The sequence below is a fragment of the Scyliorhinus torazame genome, chromosome 4 (genome assembly GCF_047496885.1).
Source record: "Scyliorhinus torazame isolate Kashiwa2021f chromosome 4, sScyTor2.1, whole genome shotgun sequence".
Classification (NCBI taxonomy): domain Eukaryota; kingdom Metazoa; phylum Chordata; class Chondrichthyes; order Carcharhiniformes; family Scyliorhinidae; genus Scyliorhinus; species Scyliorhinus torazame.
The window spans coordinates 128,525,289-128,549,414 of record NC_092710.1 but is presented as its reverse complement, the minus strand read 5'-3'; the positions used below and the strand labels follow the sequence as shown (position 1 = coordinate 128,549,414).

Here is a 24,126-nt window from a genome sequence, read left to right as displayed (position 1 = left end):
GGAGCTCCTCACAGACCGCATGGCTCGGTTGGAGCAGCAATTGGATGCACTTAGGAGCATGCAGGTGGCGGAAAGCGTCAAAGATCGCAGTTATATAAATGTGGTCACACCCAAGGTGCAGGCAGAGAAATAGGTGACCACCAGAAAGGGCAGGCAGTCAGTGCAGGAATCCCCTGTGGTTGTCCCCCTCACGAACAGGTATACCCCTTTGGATACTGTCGGAGGGGGGGGTTAGCCTATCAGGGGAAAACAGCAGCAACCAGAGCAGTGGCACCACGGCTGGCTCTGGTGTTCAGAAGGGAGGGTCAAAGCGCAGAAGAGCAATAGTAATAGGGGACTCTATAGTCAGGGGCACAGATAGGTGCTTCTGTGGATGTGAAAGAGACTCCAGGATGGTATGTTGCCTCCCTGGTGCCAGGTTCCAGGATGTCTCCGAACGGGTAGAGGGCATCCTGAAGGGGGAGGGCAAACAGGCAGAAGTCGTTGTACATATTGGTACTAACGACATAGGCAGGAAGGGGCATGATGTCCTGCAGCATGAGTTCAGGGAGCTAGGCAGAAAGTTAAAAGACAGGACCTCTAGGGTTGTAATCTCGGGGTTACTCCCTGTGCCACGTGCCAGTGAGGCTAGAAATAGGAAGATAGAGCAGCTAAACACGTGGCTAAACAGCTGGTATAGGAGGGAGGGTTTCCGTTATCTGGACCACTGGGAGCTCTTCCGGGGCAGGTGTGACCTATATAAGTATGGGTTGCATCTAAACTGGAGAGACATAAATATCCTGGCCGCGAGGTTTGCTAGTGTCACACGGGAGGGTTTAAACTAGTATGGCAGGGGGGTGGGCACGGGAGCAATAGGTCAGAAGGTGAGAGCATTGAGGGAGAACTAGGGAATAGGGACAGTGTGGCTCTGAGGCAGAGCAGACAGGGAGAAGTTGCTGAACACAGCGGGTCTGGTGGCCTGAAGTGCATATGTTTTAATGCAAGAAGTATTACGGTTAAGGTAGATGAACTTAGAGCTTGGATTAGTACTTGGAACTATGATGTTGTTGCCATTACAGACACCTGGTTGAGGGAAGGGCAGGATTGGCAGCTAAACGTTCCAGGATTTAGATGTTTCAGGCGGGATAGAGGGGGATGTAAAAGGGGTGGCGGAGTTGCTCTACTGGTTAGGGAGAATATCACAGCTGTACTACGGGAGGACACCTCAGAGGGCAGTGAGGCTATATGGGTAGAGATCAGGAATAAGAAGGGTGCAGTCACAATCTTGGGGGTTTACTACAGGCCTCCCAACAGCCAGTGGGCGATAGAGGAGCAGATAGGTAGACAGATTTTGGAAAAGAGTAAAAACAACAGGGTTGTGGTGATGGGAGACTTCAACTTCCCCAATATTGACTGGGACTCACTTAGTGCCAGGGGCTCAGCCGGGGCTGAGTTTGTAAGGAGCATCCAGGAGGGCTTCTTAAAACAATATGTAGACAGTGCAACTGGGGAAGGGGCTGTACTGGGCCTGGTATTAGGGAATGAGCCCGGCCAGGTGCTAGAAGTTTCAGTAGGGGAGCATTTCGGGAACAGTGACCACAAGTCAGTAAGTTTTAAAGTGCTGGTGGACAAAGATAAGAGTGGTCCTAGGATGAATGTGCTAAATTGGGGGAAGGCTAATTATAACAGTATTAGGCGGGAACTGAAGAACATAGATTGGGGGCGGATGTTTGAGGGCAAATCAACATCTGACATGTGGGAGGCTTTCAAGTGTCAGTTGAAAGGAATTCAGGACCGGCATGTTCCTGTGAGGAAGAAGGATAAATACGGCAATTTTCGGGAACCTTGGAAAACGAGAGATATTGTAGGCCTCGTCAAAAAGAAAAAGGAGGCATTTGGCAGGGCTAAAAGGCTGGGAACAGACGAAGCCTGTGTGGAATATAAGGAAAGTTGGAAGGAATTTATGCAAGGAGTCAGGAGGGCTAGAAGGGGTCACGAAAAGTAATTGGCAAATAGGGTTAAGGAAAATCCCAAGGCTTTTTACACGTACATAAAAAGCAAGAGGGTAGCCAGGGAAAGGGTTGGCCCACTGACGGATGGGCAATGGAATCCATGTGTGGAGCCAGAGGAAATGGACGAGGTACTAAATTAACACATTGCATCAGTATTCACCAAAGAGAAGAAATTGGTAGATGTTGAGTCTGGAGAAGGGTGTGTAGATAGCCTGGGTCACATTGAGATCCAAAAAGACGAGGTGTTGGGTGTCTTAAAAAATATAAAGGTAGATAAGTCCCCAGGGCCTGATGGGATCTACCCCAGAATACTGAAGGAGGCTGGAGAGGAAATTGCTGAGGCCTTGACAGAAATCTTTGGATCCTCACTGTCTTCAGGTGATGTCCCAGAGGACTGGAGAATAGCCAATGTTGTTCCTCTGTTTAAGAAGGGTAGCAAGGATAATCCAGGGAACTACAGGCCGGTGAGCCTTACTTCAGTGGTAGGGAAATTCTTCGTGACAGGATCTACTCCCATTTGGAAGCAAATGGACGTATTCGTGAGAGGCAGCATGGTTTTGTGAAGGGGAGGTCATATCTCACTAACTTGATAGAGTTTTTCGAGGAGGTCACGAAGATGATTGATGCAGGTAGGGCAGTGTATGTTGTCTATATGGACTTCAAGAAGGCCTTTGACAAGGTCCCTCATGGTAGACTAGTACAAAAGGTGAAGTCACACGGGATCAGGGGTGAGCTGGCAAGGTGGATACAGAACTGGCTAGGTCATAGAAGGCAGAGAGTAGCAATGGAAGGATGCTTTTCTAATTGGAGGGCTGTGACCACAGGGATCAGTGCTGGGACCTTTGCTGTTTGTAGTATCTATAAATGATTTGGAGGAAAATGTAACTGGTCTGATTAGTAAGTTTGCAGACGACACAAAGGTTGGTGGAATTGAGGATAGCGATGAGGACTGTCGGAGGATACAGCAGGATTTAGATTGTTTGGAGACTTGGGCGGAGAGATGGCAGATGGAGTTTAATCTGGACAAATGTGAGGTAATGCATTTTGGAAGGTCTAATACAGGTAGGGAATATACATTGAATGGTAGAACCCTCAAGAGTATTGAAAGTCAGAGAGATCTAGGAGTACAGGTCCACAGGTCACTGAAAGGGGCAACACAGGTGGAGAAGGTAATCAAGAAGGCATACAGCATGCTTGCTTTCATTGGCCGGGGCATTGAGTATAAGAATTGGCAAGTCATGTTGCAGCTGTATAGAACCTTAGTTAGGCCACACTTGGAGTATAGTGTTCAATTCTGGTCGCCACACTACCAGAAGGATGGGAGGCTTTAGAGAGGGTGCAGAAGAGATTTACCAGAATGTTGCCTGGTATAGAGGGCATTAGCTATGAGGAGCAGTTGAATAAACTCGGTTTGTTCTCACTGGAACAAAGGAGTTTGAGGGACGACCTGATAGAGGTCTAAAAAATTATGAGGGGCATTGACAGAGTGGATAGTCAGAGGCTTTTCCCCGGGGTAGAGGGGTCAATTACTAGGGGGCATAGGTTTAAGGTGAGAGGGGAAAGGTTTAGAGTAGATGTACGAGGCAAGTATTTTACACAGAGGGTAGTGGGTGCCTAGAACTCGCTACTGGAGGAGGTGGTGGAAGCAGGGACGATAATGACATTTAAGGGGCACCTTGACAAATACATGAATAGGATGGGAATAGAGGGATACGGACCCAGGAAGTGTAGAAGATTGTAGTTTAGTCGGGCAGCATGGTCGGCACGGGCTTGGAGGGCCGAAGGGCCTGTTCCTGTGCTGTACATTTCTTTGTTCTTTGTTGTTCTAATTGTGTTAATAGTTCAATAAACACGTTGAACTCATTTCAGAGTCTGGAGCATCCTTTAGTTAAGACTACATCAAGTAGCAGCCTGTGTTATCCGAAGCAGTATAACACACTATCAGGCCGCGACTCCATCTGGTCTATGATTGTGTCTACCTCATTTGTGAAACTCATTTGGCTCAAACTTAAACTCCAGAGTAAAGCTCACTGGCTGTTAAAGCTCTGAATACTTAATGTTCGCATCTTGTAGATGCTTTGATATAAGCTCATCATGCTCCTGTATCATGCCACTGAGCAAATTCACATTCTTGAAGACTGTTAACCAGACGTCAGGAATTCCCTTTGGCTCTTCCATCTCTTCATCGCGTTTGTTGTGACAACCCTTGAAGGGTCTGCAACTCACTGTCAGCAGAGTTAAATTTAGAACAGGCTTAATAAACTTGGTGCGTGTTTCCTTGAAGTTGCGAAGGCTGAGGTGTTGCCCAACTGGCAAAAGGTCAGCTATAGATAAAATAGGTTGTGGAGTTGGGGGGGGGGGGGGGGGGGGGGGGCGGGCACAGAATCCAGAACTAGATGGTATGACCTTAAAATGAAGCTGTGAGGTAAGGGTGACATCAGGAAGCATTTTCTTCACACACATCAGTGGAAATCTGGAACTCTCTTCCAAGAATTGTGTGGATATTGTGTTTCTCGAAATGTTCATTGGTGCATTTTTGCTATGTACGACTTTCATCGAATATGGAGGGGAGGCGAAGAAATTCAGTTGAGGTAAAGATCAACTACGATTGAACAGAATAGTGGAAGAGGCTCGAGGAGCCTGCTCCTGTTCCTATGTTCTTAAGAGTCTATCTTGGATAGTTTTCCTATCCCCCGAGCACTAGCAGAGGCAGTATCAATGGAGCCACAATGTGACAAGCTACCTGTGGGAGTGCCTTAAGTTGGACTCCGCCATCCTGTTTCGTCCAGAAAAGTGGTTTCCTGTTCACAAAGTTGTTTACTCTTCTTTCGTGTGGAATGCACCTTGCAGACGAGTACACCATTCTTTGGGTAGACTAGTTTATGAACAAGCTAAGATTGTGCATGAGTGGAGAGCTGCTGGAAAGTAACTGCATTCTCAGTCTAAAAGCAAAACAAACCAGGAAACGCATACCATAGAATTTACAGTGCATATGTCAATGATGTCTTTGTAAAAATAAGATGTGCAATTCTGTTAACTCCACTCTCTAGTTTAACAGCTTCGATTATATGGCACAAGCAACGTAGGCTACAACAGAAATCAATTTTTATTTCCTCTGGTTGGGATGTCCCCAAAGAAGGGGAAATAATCCCTAAGTTAGAGGTCAGATGTTCAGGGGCGAAGTCAGAACCTATTCACAAAGTGTAATAGAACTTTGGAAATTCCTCTCACAAAATGCCAAAGACGCTGAATCACTTGAAAAATTAAAAATTGAGTTTGATAGATTTTTGTTTCAGGTAGGTATTAGGGACAAAAGATGCTGGTAAGTCAATGGAGTTTGATGCGGTCATTCATGACTGAATTGAATGTGACATGCTTGGGAGGCTTAATAGTCCCCTACTGTTGTTTTGTTGTTCACCATATATTGCAAAACAAGCCTTGCCAAGCCTTCTGAGCCATACTGAAGTTGTTCTTTGCTTTTCATGTGCAATTCTGCTTAATTGTCCAAACAGATATTTGGAAATGTTATTTTGTATTATTACATATCAAAATTGAATGTGGGTGATGTGGTGGAAAAATGAAAAATAATTCGGTCTTTCAACCTTTGCATTAAAAGAGAAGACAAAGCAACGCTGATTCATGCAGATCAGAAAGCATTGCAAATACATGTCAGAAAAATAAGATGCTTAATGTTATTTTATTTTACCTTTGAGCTGGTCCTGGAGCTATCGCTGCACATCATTTCGGCCAGTAAAGGTTTCTGCTAAATTATATTAAAGCCATTATGGTGTTTCATGATCTATATGTTTTCAAGATAAAGATAGATAGTTTTTTGAAGAATAAAGGGATAAAGGGTTCTGGTGTTCAGGCAGGAAAGTGGAGCTGAGTCCAAAAAAGATCAGCCATGATCTCATTGAATGGCGGAGCAGGCTCGAAGGGCCAGATGGCCTACTCCTGCTGCTAGTTGTTACGTTCTTATAAAGGACACACTTTCACTCCATGCCACTACTTCCAATAATTGACATAGGACGGGATTCGCCGTTGCCCACCGCCGGGAGTGGGGTTCCGGATGAGGTGGGGAATCCAGAGTCGTGAAGGAAAACAGGATCTGCGCCGGGCACCAATCAATTTCCGATGCTCTGGCCCCCCTGCTGGTGTCGGGATCAAGGTTCACACCCTGCACCAGGGGGGAATGCAAATGGGTCTTAATGATCCATGCATCCACTTAGCGGGCTGGGCACAATATTCTTCGGGGCTGCAAGATTCTCTAGTCCTCTGTGCCAGGAATCATGTGGGCGAGCATTACTCCAGGTATGGACAAGCGTGTACCTGGCTAAGTGTGTCATGATATGCAGACATGCAGATAATGATATACAGACAGGCACAGCAGGCAGCTAATGAACACAGAGAGCAGGACATGACCAATGAGCAGGCAGGACACTCATGGGTGGTATCTCACTATAAAAGGCACGAGGCACTCACACTCCGCCTCTTTCCACTGATGAACATCTACAGAGTGAGTCAGGGTCTATGTACAGTATCACACCTACAGCACGTGGCTAAGAGCTAGTCTGGTTCAGTCAGACAGAGTAACCACACTTAGGTTAGCAGAGAGTCGAACTCATAGAGAACTGTGCTAACTATGCTACTGGTTCAATAAATCAGATTGAACTAATTTCAAGGTCTGGAGTATCTTTTGGTTGAAGCTGTATCCAGTTGCAGCCTGTGTTATCCAGGAGTACATAACACATCAGAGTGGACATTGCTGTGAGCCAAGAGGGTAACTCCTCAAAGAAGTTGCCTCAAAGTCCATCCGAGGGCCCCCTTTCTCTTCCCCCCACCACACCATCAGTCCCCAGAGATCCTCTAAATAAAGAGACCGACTACATAGATCCCCTAAATAATTATCTTTATTGTCACAAATAGGTTTTACATTAACACTGCAATGAAGTTACTGTGAAAATCCCATAGTGGCCACACTCCGGCACCTGTTTGGGTACACTGAGAGAGAATTCAGAATGTCCAAATTAACTAACATCATGTGTTTCGGGACTTGTGGGAAGAAACCGGAGCACCCGGACGAAACCCACGCACACACGGGGAGAACGTGCAGACTCCATGCAGACAGTGGCCCAAGCTGGGAATCGAACCTGGGACCCTGGAGCTGTGAAGCAACAGTGCTACCCACTGTGCTACAGTGCTGTCCCATAACGAGACCCCCCTCCCACAGAGAACCCCTAAGTAAAGAGCCCAAACTGAGAATTTTGCCCATAGTTTTCAAGTGCTCATCTCTGTCATATAGGAAGATGTTAGTTTAATAAAATGTCAGCTTCATTATCATTATTGGTATTTGTGAAATCATCCATGTGACATTAACATACTGCTGAGAGTGAACCTTGTAAATGAATATAGGTTAAAGTGGTAAGTTTTTGATGGTGTTTGATGAAGCAAGAAAGGGTCACAAATGTAGAATTTATACTTGTCTCTAGTGACAGTGCTATCAGTTTATAGGTTATGTTTCACATTAGCTTCAAAAGGGCCGATGCTCCCTGAATTTGCTTTATTGGGAGGAGGGGCCATAGGAGAAAATGTATATGTCAAGAATGTTGTGTTAGGTACACTGGTATAACACTGGCTGCAACTGGATGCAGCATAGATCAAAAAGATACTCCAGACCTTGAAGTTAGTTCAATCAGGTTTATTGAACTAATAGCACAGTTAGCACAGTTCTCTGTGAGTTCGACAGGTCCCTGTTCATCAGGAATTGAGCTGGCGACATGCCAGTGGACAGTGGGGTCGCCCTGTACGCAAGCAGCGCAAGGTGAATGTCAGACGCAGAATCCGTGGCCTTGCAGATGAGCTGCTTCACTATGTGCACCCCTTTCTCAACTTTTCCGTTTGACTGTGGATAGTGTGGGCTGGAAGTCACGTGTTTGAACTGATACGACTGGACAAACAGAGACCATTCATTGCTGCTGAAGCACGGGCCATTGTCACTCATGACAGTGAGTGGGATACCATGCCTGGAGAATGTCTCCTTACAGGCCTTGATGACGGTCCGAGATGTGATGTCTGAGAGCTTCACGACTCCAGGGTAATTGGAAAAGTAATCAATGATTAACACATAATCACGACCATTTGCATGAAAGAGGTTGATGCCAACCTTGGACCATGGAGATGTTTTGATTTCATGCTGCTGAAGTGTCTCCTTACTCTGCGCTGGCTGGAGGTGTTGACAGGTCGCACAGCTAAACGATGTCCTGGCTGATCCCGGGCCAGTAGACAGCCTGCCTGACTCTGCGTCTGCACTTTTCCACACCCAGGGGGCCCTCATGGATTTGACGGAGCACCAAGCTCTGGAGACTGTGTGGAATTACAATCCGCTCCAGTTTGAGGAGGATACCATCAACCACCGTCAGGTCATCCTTTACATTTAAAAATTGAGGGCACTGCCCTTTTTGCCAGCTAGGTGTTGCATAACACACTGCAAGAGGGGGTCTTTGGCTATCTCCTCACGGATACGAATCACCTTCTCATCAGGTGCAGGGAGGGTGCTATCACACAGCTGTACCTGTGATTCAGCCTGTGACTCAATTTGCCGGATGACGTTCAGTGGTTCACTAGGCACGGTGATGGAGCGGGACAGTGTATCGGCAATGATGAGCTCCTTGACAGGCGTGTAGACCAGGTCAAAGTCGTATCTTCTGAGTTTGAGGAGGATGCGTTGCAACCGAGGCGTCATGTCATTAAGGTCCTGGTGGATAATGTGGACCAGGGGCCTGTGATCCGTCTCGACTGTGAATGTCGGCAGGCCGTAGACACAGTCGTGAAACTTGAGAATGCCAGTGAGAAGGCCCAGGCATTCCTTCTCGATTTGTGCATACCTTTGTTCGGTTGGCGTCATTACCCTTGATGCGTAGGCAACCGGTGCCCAGGATGAAGTAGCATCACGTTGCAGCAGGACCACACCGATGCCATCCTGGCTCGCATCTGTCGAGATTTTTGTTTCCCTGTCTGGGTCGAAAAATGACAATACGGGTGCAGTGGTGAGCTTGGCTTTCAGACCCAAGCACACTGCCTGATGGGCCGCCTTCCATTCGAAGGCAGTGGACTTCTTCACTAGGTTTCGTAGGGCCGTGGTGTGTGAGGCCATGTTTAGGATGAACTTGCCCAGAAAATTGACCATACCCAGGAAGTGCAATACCGCCTTCTTGTCTACCGGGACCTTCATGGCTGTGATGGCCTTGACCTTGGCTCTGTCGGGGCACACGCCCTGCTGAGAGATCTGTCTCTTAGGAACTTGAATGTCGCCATGCCAATGAAACATTTGGCTTCAGGCCATTGGCGTGGACATGGCGGAATACCTGCTGGAGCCGGGAAACATGCTCCTCAGGGGTCGTGGACCATATGATGACGTCGTCCACATACACACAAACCCCTTCAATGCCCTCCATCATCTGCTCCATGATGCGATGAAATATCTCTGATGCCGAGACGATGCCGAACGGCATACGGTTATAGCAGTATCTGCCAAACGGTGTGTTGAAGGTGCAGAGCCTTCTGCTGGACTCATCCAGCTGGATTTCCCAGAATCCATGTGACGCATCTAACTTCGTGAAAAACCGTGCATGTGCCATCTCACTGGTGAGTTCCTCCCGCTTCGGGATGGGTAGTGTTCACGCATTATATTCTGGTTGAGATCCTTGGGATCAATGCAAATGCGCAGTTGTCCAGAAGGTTTTTTAACCACCACCATCGAGCTGACCCAGTCAGTCGGTTCGGTTACCCTGGAAATGATCCCCTGCTGCTGCAGCTCCTTGAGCTGTTCCTTCAGGCGCTCCTTCAGCGGAGCCGGGACCCGGCGTGGTGCATGGACCACTGGCTTGGCATCAGGTCGCAGTGGGATCTTTTACCGATATGGCAAAGTGCCCAACCCGTCAAACACATCTGGATACTGAGTGAGGATGTCGTCAATGCCAGCTTGAAGATTCACGTTGAAGGATGTCGTTGAATAAACCCGCTGCACCAGGTTTAGCTTTTTGCAGGCATGCGCGCCCAAAAGGGATGCCCTGTCCTGCTTGACAATTTCAAACCTTAGCCGTGCATGGGTACTCCGGTTGGAGACGAGTAGATGGCAGGACCCCAGTCCCGTGATGGCATTACCGCTACAGTCCAGGAGCTGGCAGGCTGCTGGAAGGACCTTAGGTGGCTTCTTGATGCGTTTGAAGTCTGCCTGTGAGAGGAGGTTGGCAGAAGCACCTGTGTCCAGCTTGAACTGGATGGAGCAGCGGTTGACCTGCATCACCGCACGCCATTCGTCATCTGAATCCACAGTGAGGATGGACTGAATGCGAGATGAGTTAGGTGTGGCATGTTCACGTGTGGTAATGATGCCCACTCGGTAGGCGGACTCCAGGCACTCGTCCTCTGGATCCGTTGTACTGCCAGGATCAGAATCCTGTAATCATCGTTGCACATTCTGGACGCCCCGTCGTCAGAATTGGGAGCGCTGCCTCTGACTGGTGGTGCAGACCTGCACAAGGCTGCATAGTGTCCAGGCTTCCCACAGTTTAAACATCGCCTGCCTCTTGCAGGGCAGTGTCCCTTTAAGTGGGCATTGCCACAGTTCGGGCATGTCATGACGTTGGCGTCGTGACGCGGTGTACGTTGTCGCACACGCACAGTGTGGTCGGCAGACGTCTGCACCTGTGCAGTGTGGGTGTCGGCCGCTTCGTTATCCCTTTCACATCGCGCATGCATGGGGCTCCGGGAAAAGCGTGCAAGATGGCCACTGTCTTCAATGCTGAGGCACTGCATCCAGGAGATGGCCTGCGCACTCACTGCCTCGTGGGAGGCAAGTTCCTCATTTTCAGCCGATTTGTATTGGGAATACCGATTTTTTTGCCTGCTCATGCACTGCACATGTTTCAATCGCGACTGGCAGGGTCATATGCTTGATTTTTAAGAGCTGTTCTCTCAGAGGATCAGAGTGAACTCCAAACACGATTTGGTCTCTGATCATGGAGTCAACAATATCACCAAAGTTGCAGGACAGCGCTAGCAGGCGGAGGCTAGTTCAGAAGGCATTGGAAGATTCATCTTTAGCTTGAAGATGTTGTTTGAATATGTAGCGCTCGAAGATTTCATTGGTGTCCACTTCACAGTGACTATCAAAATTGAAACTTTGTCTTGTCCTGGCCTTCGGTGAAGTTAAACGAGTTGAAGAGTTTGATGGCTTGATTACCCGCTGTTGAGAGGAGATGCGCGATCTTTCTTGCATCAGACACACCCTCGAGATCTGAGGCTGCGATGTACAGCAGAAACTTTTGCTTGAATGTCTGCCAGTTGGCACTGAGATTGCCGGAGGTCCTGAGCTGGTGAGGAGCCTCAATCTTCTCCATGGTGCCGGGATACATTTGCTGGTCATCACGGAACGGACTGAGGTAAGCCACCTTAAATTAGTAGTCTCCTGGTATCATGTTGTGTTAGGTACACTGGTATAACACTGTCTGCAACTGAATGCAGCACAGATCAAAAAGATACTCCAGACCTTAAAGTTAGTTCAATCAGGTTTATTGAGCTATTAGCACAGTTAGCACAGTTCTCTGTGAGTTTGACTCTCTGCTAACTTAAGTGTGGTTACTCTGTCTGACTGAACCAGACTAGCTCTTAGCCATGTGGTGGAGGTGTGAGATTGTAACAACACCCTTGACTGACTCTCTAGATGTTCATCAGTGGAAAGAGGCGGAGTGTGAGTGCCTCGTGTCTTTTATAGTCAGATCCCACCCCTGAGTGTCCTGCCTGCTTATTGGTCATGTCCTGTTCTCTGTGTCCATTAGCTGCTTGTCTGTATATCATTATGTGTGTGTCCGCATATCATGACAAAGAACATAATGATTTTACTCCATGGAGAAGATCTGCATCTTATGTATATATATTTTCATTCAGCAAGAGGGAAGTTCTTGAGGTGTTTTTCTGCATCCAGTTTCTAGTCAATCACTGGTGCATCAGATATGAAATAAACAAGGTAACATTCTCATGTTTCTCTTTGAAGCACTTGTTCCCAGCAAAAGAATTGCTGTCTTCCAGCCCCACGGTTCCACTCGTGTCACCTCCATCTATCCTCTCTCATATCTGGGAGACACAAACTCAAGCCCAAGTTGATGGACCTGGCTATTCCTCACTGGATCTCATTTGACCACTGAAATCACTATCATTTTTCACTCTCCTCGAGGTTGAACAGAAATTCATGCTTGTGAGCGCTAAGGCCACAATTTTCAATAAAATACATTACATTTTGAAGATCCTGAAGTTGAAAAAAAATAAGAAAATGCAAAAATGCAACATAAGTCAATCCTGATATTCACTATTGTAGCTAAATAAGAACATATCTAACCAGAAGCGGTCTATTTAACTGCATGAGCTGGTAGAATGAGCAATACTTCTCCATTTTACATTTGTTTACCAAATTACAAAAATACATTTTCATTTACATTTGTCTGACTTGTAAATTTTTTGAAGATTATTCTTCTAGTTTGCATAAAAGACCAATGAATTTGAAATGGTTACAGTAGATCCAATACCTTGTGGGTTATTTTCTGCTGCCTACAGGCTAATACTTTAGATTGTTGGGGAAAATGTTCCAAACCAAATGTGTCAAGAGCATTATCAAGCATGTATCTATTGACAAAAATATCTGAATGTTCCAGTTCTCTGCAATATATTGCTTTGTTCCTTTTCTTTAAAGATAAAGAGTGTAAGGTTGCTGAACATAGTGTAATTCCCAGGGTGGTGATGATACAATCGAGAATAAAGCTGGTCCTTTTCAGCTCATCTAAACTAATCGTCACATTGCCAATGAATGGATTCTTTAAATGTTTAACACAATCATGTTTTTCTCATTTGAAGAAACCTGAATGTGTCCAATTATTTGTCTTTTAGCAGCAATAACTTGTACTTGTGTGTTGACCTCTTCCAATATCTTAAAGTCAACCATTTTGTTTTACAGGCCAATGATGGCTCTCTGTCATTGGATAAAACCATGGGCGGGATTCTCCGACCCCCGGGGGGCGGCGTGAATCCCGCCCAGCCGCCCCAACGCCGGCTGCTGGATTCTCCGGCGCCGGTTTTTCGGTGGGGGCGGGAATCGCACCGCGCCGGTAGGGGGCTGTTGGCAGCGCCCCCCCCCCCCCCCGCCCCCTGCGATTCTCCGGAGTAGCCACCCGTTTCCAGCGGATCCCGCTGGCGTGAAATACACCAGGTCCGTACCGGCGGGACCTGGCTCTGCGGGCGGCCTGTGGAGTACTCGGGGTGGCGCGAGGGGTTCTGGACCCAGGGGGGCCACCATGGTTGCCTGGTCTGCGATCGGGACCAACCGATCCGCGGGCAGGCCTGTGCCGTGGGGGCACTCTTTCCCTCTGCGCCGCCCGGTGTAATGGTCCACCATGGTCGGCGCAGAGAAGGACCCCTCCTGTGCAAGCGCTGGGATGACGCCAGTTCACGCTGAAGCTCCTGCGCATGTGTCAACTCACGCCAGCCGGCGGAGGCCCTTCGTCGCCGGCTAACGCGGCCCCAACCCTGCCGGCGCCGGCCTAGCACCTGTAGGTGTGGACTATTCCGCACCTTATGGGCGGCCCGACGCCGGAGTGGTTCACGCCACTCCTCGACGCCGGTACGGCCCGCCCCGCCGGGTAGGGGAGAATCCAGCCCCTTATGTTTCTGATGCATTTGTTGCTTATGTTTTCTGGACAAGCCTGTCTCAATTGTGTGAGATGTTAGTGATCTATCTAAATATTTTCATTGAAAATGAGGTGTGGGGAGTTAGCTCTACAAATCCCTTTTTTCTGATAACCAGCAGCCACTGCATACCAGCATGTCTCTATCACCGGCACTCTTTCATCATCTTTGTGCTTTGTAAATACCTGTTAAACATCCAATCTTGGGCGAGGTACAATTTCCTCCAATAAGCCTCCAGATGACAGAAACTATTGGGGAATAATGAATTAACATAGAGCTGTTTCGAGCTACACTGTTGCAGAATTATCTCAATTCCCTGCGGGCAGGCAGCTCAACATTAGTGACTTTCTCTTCCAATGTCTTTGCCTCCTGCCATTTTTTACTCTTGTCATCAATTCCCTTTTCTACCACTTTTCCAAGCTGAATCTAATTGTTCTTAACTTTCAATGCTCCACTGGATCTGAATTAAGTTCCTAACTTGATATCCTTTCTATCACTAAGGTTACCCACTTGCAACTCTGTAGTGTCACTCAGCTCAATCCATAATTCAGCCCATATGTCCTCCATCCATCTACATTTACCATATTCAGATTTAACCATTTCAATTATTTCTTGGGCAGCCTCCAATCCTCCACTCCATGGACATCATTTAAAGTTATACTGCCTACAACCCAGCCTGTGAAAAATATTGCTCAATTCAACATCTTAGCCTTGTTGACCTGTAATGATTGTGGTCCCTCAATCCTTCAAATTTATATATTTTCAATGCTGTTAAAAAATACTGTAACTATTCAGCAGGTCAGGCAGCATCAGTGAAGAGATAAACAGAGTCAATGTGTGGGATCTATCTTCCAGCCCTGCCCTTTCCAAGACTGGAAATCCCTGCCCGAGGTTAATGGATCTTTCAATGCTTCATCAAATTGTCCGTCCCACCTGCGATGATCCCCACAGAAAGTGGGATTGGAAAGGTTACCCCAGTGTTTTGGGTCTGTGCCCTTTATTATTGGTTTGAAAGTTTTCCCTGGCCTCATACCTAACCCACAAACTCTGCATCATTTTTTCTTCAAACTCTTCTGTCACACTTCTTCCGTTTCCCCCAACCTAGAGCTGTGTCTTTAGCCATCTAAAACCTATCCTCAGATTATCTCTCTCTCTAAACTTCCCTGTGCCCAAGGGCAGCATGGTAGCATAGTGGTTAGCACCATTGCTTCACAGCTCCAGGTCCCAGGTTCGATTCCCGGCTTGGGTCACTGTCTGTGCAGAGTCTGCACGTTCTCCCCGTGTCTGCGTGGGTTTCCTCCGGGTGCTCCGGTTTCCTCCCACAGTCCAAAAATGTGCAGGTTAGGTGGATTGGACTTGCTAAATTACCCTTAGTGTGGGGTTATTGGATTATGGGGATAGGGTGAATGTGATGGCCGCCACTCTCGCCGTAAGCCTATTATTTTTTTTAATCTTTCGGATGCTGTTCAGATCTTCTTTCCTCGTCTTCTTTTCATTTTATTTTTCGTAAATGCTTTTCACTCTCAATTCCTACCTCATTGTTCCCCTGCCTTCCTGTAACCTCCCAGGCTCCATTCCCCCTTGGGGGAAATAAGTTATGATGACGGGCGGGGTCTGTTGTCACCTCTACAGTGATCAGGGCCTCGATCTGCATGAAAAGAAACATCAACATCTCCCCCTCCCCCCCCCACCCTTTTACGGATCAGGGGAACCCCCTGACACACACATGAGCGGACCCTCCCTCTCCCCCCACAAATGGATGAGGGCAACACTGTCCCCTTCCACCCCCCTGCCTTCTTAACGGATAAGGGTAACTTCTCCCCCCTCCAAGTGGAGCTGAGTGCCAGGGGCAAGTGCCAGGAGATAGTGCTTGGGTACTGCCCAAGCATGCCCCTCTCCCACTGGAGGCTACACTTACCTGTCTGCCTCGAAGGTTCCCTTCACCTGGCTCCCGTTTTCGAATAGCGATTGTTACCCGCACTGATGTGACATCACGCAGAAGGGGAGGGGGCTTCATAACATGGGGGGTGAACATACTGCGGGGAAGCTCTTTAATTAGATGCTAATTTATGGAAATGAGGTTCTGTTGGGAACATTACTCTGTTATTCGCGAGGGGATGGGAAAATCAAAAAACGAGAATTTGCCGCCAAGACACTCGTTTCAGCGGCCTTGCGTGATTTTCTGCCGGTGTCGCTATTTTCACCCACAGCGAACACCGGCAGAAAATCCCGGCCTGGGCATTTTTCTGTCGAATGTTTCCTGGGTCATAATCTAGGTAATTGAATGGGAACACTCTGGAGTCTCAGACTCTAACTCGGAGTTGGTGACTTTTTCAGGAGGCTCTGGACTGAAATGAAGAGAAATGTCTTCACTCAAGGTTTCGTTAACCGTTGGAATTCTCTGCTACCTAGACGATCAATTAATATGTTGAAGACTTGGATGAATAGATCGTTGGGTACTACAAGAGTTAAGAAATATGGGAATAGTGGGGAAATGTAGAGTTTAGGTAAGACCAGCCATGATCATTTAAAAAAAATTAAGTTTAAAGTACCCAATTGTTTTTTTTCCAATTAAGAGGCAATTTAGCATGGCCAATCCACCTAACCTGCACATCTTTGGGTTGTGGGGGCGAGACCCACGTGGACATGAGGAGACTGTGCAAGCTCCACACAGGCAGTGACCTGGGCCGAGACCGAACCCGGGTCCTCAGCGCCATAGGCAGCAGTGATAACCAAGCCATGATCATTCTTCGTGGCAGAAAGGCTTGATGGGTCAAATGACATATATCTGTTTCTATTTTGTATGTTCATTGAACACTCCACTCATTTCTTTTCTCTTTTTTTAAGTGTGCTGTAGGCAGCAGAACTAACCACTGCGCCACCGTGCCGTCACTCATTTCTTTTCTTTTTCTTGCAGGGTTTGCTATCAATATTTCATAAATGCTTTCAAATTTGCTTTAAATAACCTCTGAAAAATAATTGAACACTGTCAGTTCTTATTGGGATTCATCATTTGATGAACACACTTATATGGCAAAATAATAATTCTTGTTTGACTAATAAGTCACTTAAATATCACAGTAAATAACTAAACTGAGGTAAAAGCCATTAGTAAAGCAAACTCAGGATTAATGAATGTAAATGGAACAAACTTCATTGTTTTCCAATGCTTGCTGGCATTGACGTTTTCTGTGTTGTTTGAATACATCATAAATTGGGTAAGTGTCAAAACTGGATTATTCAAATATTGTAGAAAGCCTGATCACTGAATGGTGAAAGTTGTTTGCACAAGCAGATACAGCCTTATCAAGACAGGCAGAGAGAGAGAGTCAGAGGGAGAGACAGGTTTCACATTTTCTCACCATCCAGTGATCAAATAAAGTCAACGGGCATGACCTATTGGTTGTGTCGCGCCCGAACAGGAACGCACGCGACATGGCCAGTAGATGCCGGGAGAAGCCTGTGACGGGATTCCCGGCAGCCAGTACGCCTCGCGAGATCTATCCATACCTCACGAAGAGGCGTGAACAGGATCCCACCCACGATAGGCATGACCAAGCTGTGCGTGTTTAAGTGGTTTTAAAACTACTAAGGCATACTCACCTGGGATCTAGCGGTCTCCCGGCATCTAATGGCCACCCCAGAGAGTACTTAGCCGTGTGCCGTTTAGTACTGCACCGCACAAAGGTGGCCCAGCTAAAACAGCACCCGTGGGGTCTCCCAGGCCATCAGACGGCCTTGGGTGGTCAGGGACAGAGTGGCCCCATGGGCCTCCCTCTGGAACATGGGCACCTTGACACTGCTAGGCTGGTATATTGGCACTATCACCCTGACACTGCCAAAGTGCCCAGTTGGCACCACAATGCCAGCAGGAGCACTGCCAGGCTGAAGGCATTATTGCCAGGGTGACACTGCCAAGGGTCAGGGTCTGGGGAAGCCATGCCCATGAAAGGAAGGTGGAGGGGTGATATGATGGGTGGGGGTGCAGGACATATATTAAGGGGCCTCTGGAAGGTTGGGGGGTGAAGCATGGGCCTGATAGGGAGCGTGAGAAGGCCTGAAAAGGGGGGCCCACAGCGACCCAATAGCGGGCCGTCATCACTTGGAGGGAGAGTGTGGTAATGTCCATATATATGGGGGGGTTGACATTACCCATGGGTGGCAGGTATGGGGTACCCACAAGCTCACTTAAAGATCAGGACACCTTTTCAAAATGGCGGCCTGTTCTCTGAGGTGCCGGTCTGGCCAGCGGGTTCAGCTCCCCAGTGATGAAAATAAGTATGGGCTTGACCGGGGAGAAACTCCCCAGGGCCCGAAAAAGTGGCCAGCTGGGTGCCAGTCAGATGCTGAGCCTCTGGACCAGGTTTACCCGGAGCTGATACAGACACAGCACAGGAGTTCTCAATGCAACTGGATGAAAATGCAGACATTTCAGATTGAGCGATCGTGTTCTTTTATGTCAGGTCTCTTTGGCACAATTGATTTGTTGAGGATTTGCTGTGCTGTCTGACATTACCAACCAGCAATGACTGGCACATAGATTTTTGAAGCGTGGGATAGTTATGTGGTTGGAAAGTGTGGGCTCAACTGGTTCATTGCAGAGGAATCACAAGCGATGGGCAGCCACAATGACTGGGAAAAACAGCAGAGTTATAATAAGGATTAATGAAGCAGCTGGTCAGGATATTGTTGGAATCATTGCTTTATTCACCGTGAGGCATTGGCATCGAAAGGAATTCCATCTGATTTTGAAGTGGTGTTAAAAAGAATTTTGAAAGTTGTGAATTTCATTAAACGGAGCGCTCTCAATACCAAGCTTTTTGAGGCATTGTGTTCTGATACGGGACCTGAGTACACTCACATTTACTGTTCCACACAGAGGTACATTGACTGTCAAGGGGTCGGGTGCTTGGCATAGTTTATGAACTGATGTCTGAAATCCACGCTTTCCTCCTTGAGAAATCGTCCCTCTGGCTGATTTCTTTGGTGATGAAACTTGGATGCTAACTATATCGTACATTGCAGACATGGTTTCAATTCTAAACAAGCTGAACCTCAAATTGCAAGAGAAGGATGATGATTGCTTTTGGCACTGTGCAGAAATAGATGCTTTCCAAAAATCATTCGCATTTTGCCAATGGTGTACAAAGCCAAAACGACTATATGTTCCCACATTGCTACGACACATCGAAGAAAACAGTGTTAGTACGGGAATTGTCAATAGACTGCCAAGCCTTATTCAGTCACATCTGGCTGCACTGATCAACAGTTTTTGTTGCTACTTTACATGGAGAGAAGAGGTGTGTGAAAGATCCCTTTGAGTTTGAGATCCCAGAGTGTATTATTAATTATCAACTGACTCCAAATGAGGAAACGGAACTTCTGCACCCCTCCTATGACAGCAAATTAGAAACACGCCACAAGTCAATGAGGCTGTCCGCATTCTGGAGCAGCATTTCCAAAGAGTATCCAGTGCTGAGTAAAACAAGCATCTGTTGCTATTACCTTTCACAACAACCAACATGTGTGAGGTTAGATTTTCTGTCCTCACAAAAGATAAAGATGGCACTAAGGAACTGGCTGACATCTGCGCCTGATATGCGCATTGCCCTCTCCCCCTGTGAACCAGATTGGTGTGAGATCGTGAAGACGAAGCAGACTCACCTGTTATATTAAAGGTAATTGAAAATGGTGTCTCGCGAAGGTCAGTCAGCATGGGTCAAAAAGGTCAACTGGTCGGTAAAAGTGAGTCCCGGAAAAACGAAAGTTTCAAAAACACTGGCTTAATTGAATCCCCTTGTCAAAAAACTATTCCGTGTTTATCTTACAGCTGGAGGCCTCCCATCCCCTGGGAGACCCCACGAGTGCTGTTCCATCTGGTCCCCGTTTGTGGGGACCAATGCTGAACAACACTCGGGCGAGGTCTCCGAGACGAAGGGGATGAATCCCAAAGCCATGGATACCTCTGGAATCTGCGCATTAGAGTGAGACTAACTGCCTCGCTCTAATATGCAGATTTGCCAAAAGATGATGCCGCTCGCAATGGGCGGGATTTACATTGCAACGTCTTGCAAGGCATTGCGAGCCGGGTAGATCCCAGGAGCGGGGTCTCCCGACTTTTATCGACCGCCCTGCTCCGTGCATAGCTGCTTTTTGGGCGCAGCGTGGTTAATGGATCGCGCCCAAAATACTATCAATGCACAAGTTGGACGGGAAATCCGCAGGCGTGGGTGCGCTGCCAGCGGAGCAGAGGATCCAGTCAGCGGAGAATTCTGCTGCATGCCTTTTGGAGAATGATGTATTATTCAGTAGTTGCCAAATGTGATAAGATCATTTTTAAATGTGTTTCAACAGCAGGCTGATGGGTAGGCCAACATGTCAGAAGCGTGTACCTTCATCCCAGCTCTTTTCCAATGTCTCTGAGAAGTGAGTTCTGAGGAGCTGAGGTGGAGTGGGGGTGGAGAGAAAGCCTATTTGTACTTTGCTTTGAGAGAATTCCAGAGGTTTGCAGGATACTCCTTTGATTATAACTGACCGCTGCAGTGTTTCATTCTCTGTACTGTACAGATAAAGCTTCTGGCCACAACAAATCTCAGTAGGGGAAAACAGAGAAAAAAAGCCCACATTGAAAATTTTAACACTGGATTGCTAGTTATGATCAGCTGTTCCATAAAAGCTCAGTAGCCCATTGCTCCATTGGTCATCAGGCATTTTTATATATTACCATATTGCTACACTGCATTTATTCCAAAGCCATATTGACTTGTTTGTCAGCATCCCATTGTCCTACCATAACCAACACCACATTCTACAGCGGCCAATGCCTACAGTACTCCAGACAGCCAAAGGACACCAATTGAAAGGATAAAAAAAAGGGATGATAGTGGGTCACTCTGGAAACTGACTGGTGCAGTGACAGGTATTCAACAGCAGTGACTGTAAGGTGAGGAATTTTGAGATAATGGGCACGATTCAGTCACCGAGCTTCACCTGGCGCACAGCCAGGCATGATGGGTGAAACCTGGGAGAGCCCCAAATCGGGCTTTGCGCCAAGCTGATCATGAGTCACCTGACTCGCTATGCCTGGTGCAATCTGGATCATGCACTCGCTGGGCGTGATCCAGATAATGATATTTAAATGAGCCATTAGGCATTTCCACAATTGTGGACCAGCCATGATGGCACCTCTGGTGGTCTCGCAGGCCATTAGAGCCCTGGGTGGTCGGGCAGGGCATGTCTTACCCTGGCACTCCTGCTGGCACTCCTCCTGGCATCTGGCCACTTTGGCACTGCCAGCCATGCAACCTGCCAGTGTCACCTGGGCATGCTGGTAGCACCAACTTGATTGCCAGGATGTCTAGTTGGCACTGCCATGGTTCCAGGGTATTAGGCTGGCAGTGCCAAGGCGTCCAGGTGCCAAGTTGGCACAGCCAAGGGCCGGGGCCTGGGGAACCATGCTCATGAAAGGGGGGTTTGAGGGGGCTGCAGAGAGTTTGGGGGGTCTGAAGGGGGTTTCTGAAAAGCGGGCATCCTGAAAAGTAGGGTATAGAGATCGGGGTAGCCTATCAAAATGGCGCTCCAATCTTTAAGGAGCCTGTCCTGCTGGCGAGCTCAGCTCCCCAGTGCTGGAAAACTTTCAAAGTGTGGCCTTGATGGGGAGAAGCACCCATAGTCCCAAAAAAACCCAAAGTGTCGTTGAATAGCGGTGTCAATCTCGGCATTGCAGCTGTTGAGAAACGCCCCGCCAATAGTGCCCGAAACCAGACTTTGAAATATTTCTGATGAATCGCACCCATTACTGCTGGAAGAACATTCAAATTAATCAGCATAACAAATTCTATATATCCTGAAAGTTACTTTCCATCATCTCCCAGGCTTTCAGGAATCTTGGGCGGGATTCAGTCAGCCCACCCCGGTTCGGCGAATCGGCGGGCAGGGCACAATTCACGCGACGCTGCCCCGACGCCAGTCTGCCGATTCTCTGGTGACCGGTGAATCGGCGCCATTGGCGCCAGGACGGTCAGCGCGATACCGGTCGGGGGCCGCTCTGCGTGGACCCCCCGGCGATTCTCCGCCCAGGATGGGCCGAGTGGCCACCAAAAAAGCCCGAGTCCTGCCGGCGCTGTTCACATCTGGTCTTACCTGGCGGGACCTCGGCGTCCATCCTGCCGGGGCCGGCCTGGGCGGGGCGGGGGGGGGGGGGGGATGGGGGAGAGAGGTGGGTGAGGTGGGGTCCGATCCCGGAGAGGGAGGGGAGGTCTGACCCCGGGGAGGGCCTCCACCATGGCCTGGCCTACAGATTGGCGGGCCGGCCTCTCCTGGTGGGGGCCACTTTTACTCTGCGCCGGCCCATGTAGCCCTACGCCATGTTGCATCGGGGCCGGCGCAGAGAAGGAAGCTACCGCGCTTCGTGCCGGTCTCAGTGCACCTCTGCGCATTCGCGCCGGTCGCAGCGTGCATGCTCAGACCCGCGGCGCCCATTTGACGCTGGTATCGGTAGCTGGAGCGGCGTGAGTCGCTCCAGTGCCATGTTAGCCTCCTGTAGGGCAGAGGATCGCTACACTTAGCGGTCCGATGACGCCGTCGTTAAACTCTCCAGTTTTTACGACGGCGTCAACACTCTGATGTCAGAAGGGAGAATCCCGCCCCTTGGAGCTGGATTCTCCCGTCCCTCAGCCGCGTGTTTGCGGGCTGCACGCCGTAAGCTGGCAGTGAGATACTATCATCCCACCGCTTGTCAATCGGATTTCCCATCGTAACCGCAAAGAATGGAGAATTCCCGCCAGGGGAACAAAGAGCAATCAAAAATGGGATTACGTCCTTTTTATTCCATGATAAAAATCCACTCAGGAAGTTGCAAGAATGGATCATTTTGAAAGCTTGTAATCTCAGAATGTGATTTTGATGGTGGGCCTTGAGAGTTTTCCAAATTGTCCAGAAGGCTGAGTGGCCTAATAAGCCTATATGACAAAAAGTAGCATCTGCTTTAAAAAGCCTGGGCAATTCTGGTCCCTTTCTAGAAGCATGCGTTCAATTCTTATTCCAGTAACACTTAAGAGCATGAAAACAACTTTTAACAGGATCCTGGGACATTTTATTCCAAAGCATGTTATCTGAGAAGTAAATTGTGCATTCCCTACGGAAAGAAAATTACAGAATTTGTCAGATGAGATCAGTCAAACTAAGACATGTGCTTTGAATCTAATTAGGAAAATCAATACTTTATTTACCTGTGAAACGTTCTTTAATGAATAAAGCTACCTTTCAGTGCAGTCAGAATTTATATGGAAGTGAATTCTTGGCAGTGGACTTCAGAAATTCGGTAATGCAGTATGTAAACTTTAATTTAATGAAACATTGGGACAAGGCACACTAAGAACAAGGAATGTCATCATTCAGTACCCAAATCTGCCATAGGAGGGTGAGGTGCAAAGTCGCCCTATTTCAAACATTGCCTATTGTGGTGGGTGCCTGCACCACTACGAATGTAACCTGGGGGAGGCACCTACCCTGGGGTTGTGACTTTGCTGCCAATGCTTGATTGGATGTTTTGCCCCAACCCCAGAAATATTCCAATTTTAACTCTCTGCATTGGATGGTTGTAAGGATGGTTCTTACACCCACTGGGGTTATCGGAATTCCCAATATAGGAAGTCACAAATATGTCCTCTCTTTGACATCACTGGTTTGGTATGGGTGGACACACTCCACCCTCCCTCCGCCAAAGTTGAACATTGATATGAGTCACGATAGTGTATATGGATATGGCCTGTCTTCCGCTATTGCGTTCCTGATCGTTAAAACAGGCCCATACTAAAATTGCTACTAAATTGCAACTGAAAACCTGCTTCTTCCATTATCTGAAGAATTGAATATTTATCATGCACAGATGTCTTTTGGTTTAAAACATTTAACTGAAGGAACGAGGGCAGTATTCAAACATCTGCACAATAGTAACCTTTGCAATCCTGTTTGTAATTCTTTCAGGTTGGGAGCCAGTTTACAGTTTTCATGTGATGACAACTATGTGCTTCAGGGGTCCAAAAGCATTACTTGTCAGAAAGTATCAGACACGTTGGCTGCTTGGAGTGACCACAGGCCAGTCTGCCGGGGTAAGTTATCAAGAATGGTTTCAAAATAAAGTTACTTAATGAAAAGTGTATTGTCGCTGCTTACTGAAAAAAAACCATAGCATTTCCTTTTTCTACATATTATGCATTAATTCTGTGTCTTCCCATGCAGATTCATTTGGAAATACCATCATTAAATTAGTTAATCGAAAGCTTATCAGAAAAGCAACAGGAATACTGTGGTTAAAAAAAGTTATTACTTTTTTATAACTTTCATATCCCTAAAAGGCATGTGTTATGTGGTCCTGCATGTTGTACACTAATGTATT

At 47.6% G+C, this 24,126-nt stretch overlaps 1 protein-coding gene across 1 annotated transcript in view; it reads left to right on the top strand.

Annotated features, from left to right (window-relative positions):
* LOC140410474 (CUB and sushi domain-containing protein 1-like) overlaps positions 1–24,126 on the top strand; it is a 3,392,839-nt gene that overhangs the window by 2,211,939 nt on the left and 1,156,774 nt on the right. Inside the window, exon 9 of the mRNA XM_072498599.1 lies at positions 23,715–23,839. Coding sequence (XP_072354700.1) covers positions 23,715–23,839 — 125 coding nt within the window. The remainder of the gene's footprint in view (positions 1–23,714; positions 23,840–24,126) is intronic.